This window comes from Vollenhovia emeryi, unplaced genomic scaffold, assembly GCF_000949405.1.
Source record: "Vollenhovia emeryi isolate VEMERY1.0 unplaced genomic scaffold, V.emery_V1.0 DF951079.1, whole genome shotgun sequence".
Classification (NCBI taxonomy): Eukaryota; Metazoa; Arthropoda; class Insecta; order Hymenoptera; family Formicidae; genus Vollenhovia; species Vollenhovia emeryi.
Genome location: NW_011955287.1, coordinates 1 through 1,131, shown reverse-complemented (window position 1 = coordinate 1,131; position 1,131 = coordinate 1). Strand labels below are relative to the sequence as shown.

Here is a 1,131-nt window from a genome sequence, read left to right as displayed (position 1 = left end):
ATGCATGCAATATGTATGTTAATATTGTATATGTGTGTGTGTGTGTGTGAAACCTCGCAAATGAATAAACATGTAAGGAAATATGTAAATGTAAATTCTACCTTTCAAACATTTGCTGACTTCTTGCCACAAGCAGTCCTTTTGTTTCCTTCCTCGCTCTTTGACTGGCATACGAAAATCATATAAAGCTGGTCGCTCTTTTACTGCACTTATTAAATCTTCATCTAATCTTTCTGTATCGTGGGTAATACATTCTTCAATATTCTCTGGGACATTTTCTTTCTCGTAGGTAATACTTTCTTCAATACAGGCAGTGCCGCTTCCATAAGTCTCATTTTCCACATTTGTTTCTAAAGAATCTAAATAATTCAGATTTATTTTCGACTGTTTAGCACACATATGTATTAAGTATTCTAAGCATTAGTTAACTTGAATGACAATTACAAAAACTGAATGATAATAGTTTGTTAAATATTTGTCTTTCTTGTACGTACACACACATATACATATATACCTTTTCTAAAGAGATTTCTATCTTCGTCCATTATTAACTCTTTACAATTTTTAAAGCAACCATGTGATATTGTCCCATTTTTGTCCCAAAGAATCCAGCCACAATATCCACATTTGAATTTCTGGTAATGAATAAAATATATGATATATTGTCAATTTTATCTATCTTTTAATTTGTGATAAGAACAATTTAACTCAATCTATTTTATAAGTGTTATGTGTTTAATGTTAAATAATTGAATTTACGTGAAAGTACATGTGAGATAATATTCTAATATATATATATATATATATTGTATTTTCTATATAATAACGTACCAATGACATTGCTTCTTTCGTGGAAGTGATAAAAATGACAAAATTACACAAGCAAGCACAAAAATTATGTAAAGCAATCAGATACTTTCCGAATACTCTCGATCTGCTCTCTGTACTGTTGAGGTTAGAAAGTTTTCCGTTTCTTTTCCGTTCCGCAACAGCTCCGTGCCATGGGGAGCCCATCCATCGAAAACCGGAACGGAACTGAACCGGAATTATTCTGATTGGTTAACCCCCACCATATCTCTTTTCCGTAACTGTTCCGTTCCGCAATTTCTTCTTCCATCGGGATGCACCCTT

The 1,131-nt window shown here is 32.6% G+C and overlaps 1 protein-coding gene across 1 annotated transcript; it reads right to left on the bottom strand.

Annotated features, from left to right (window-relative positions):
- Nucleotides 1-6: 6 nt before the first annotated feature.
- On the bottom strand, nt 7-896 carry LOC105564088. The gene is made up of 3 exons (XM_012016237.1): nt 832-896; nt 515-635; nt 7-359 (listed from the first exon to the last, which is right to left on the bottom strand). The coding sequence occupies exons 1-3, from the start codon at nt 838-840 to the stop codon at nt 19-21; spliced, it is 471 nt and encodes a 156-aa protein (XP_011871627.1). The 5' UTR covers nt 841-896; the 3' UTR covers nt 7-18.
- Nucleotides 897-1,131: the final 235 nt, after the last annotated feature.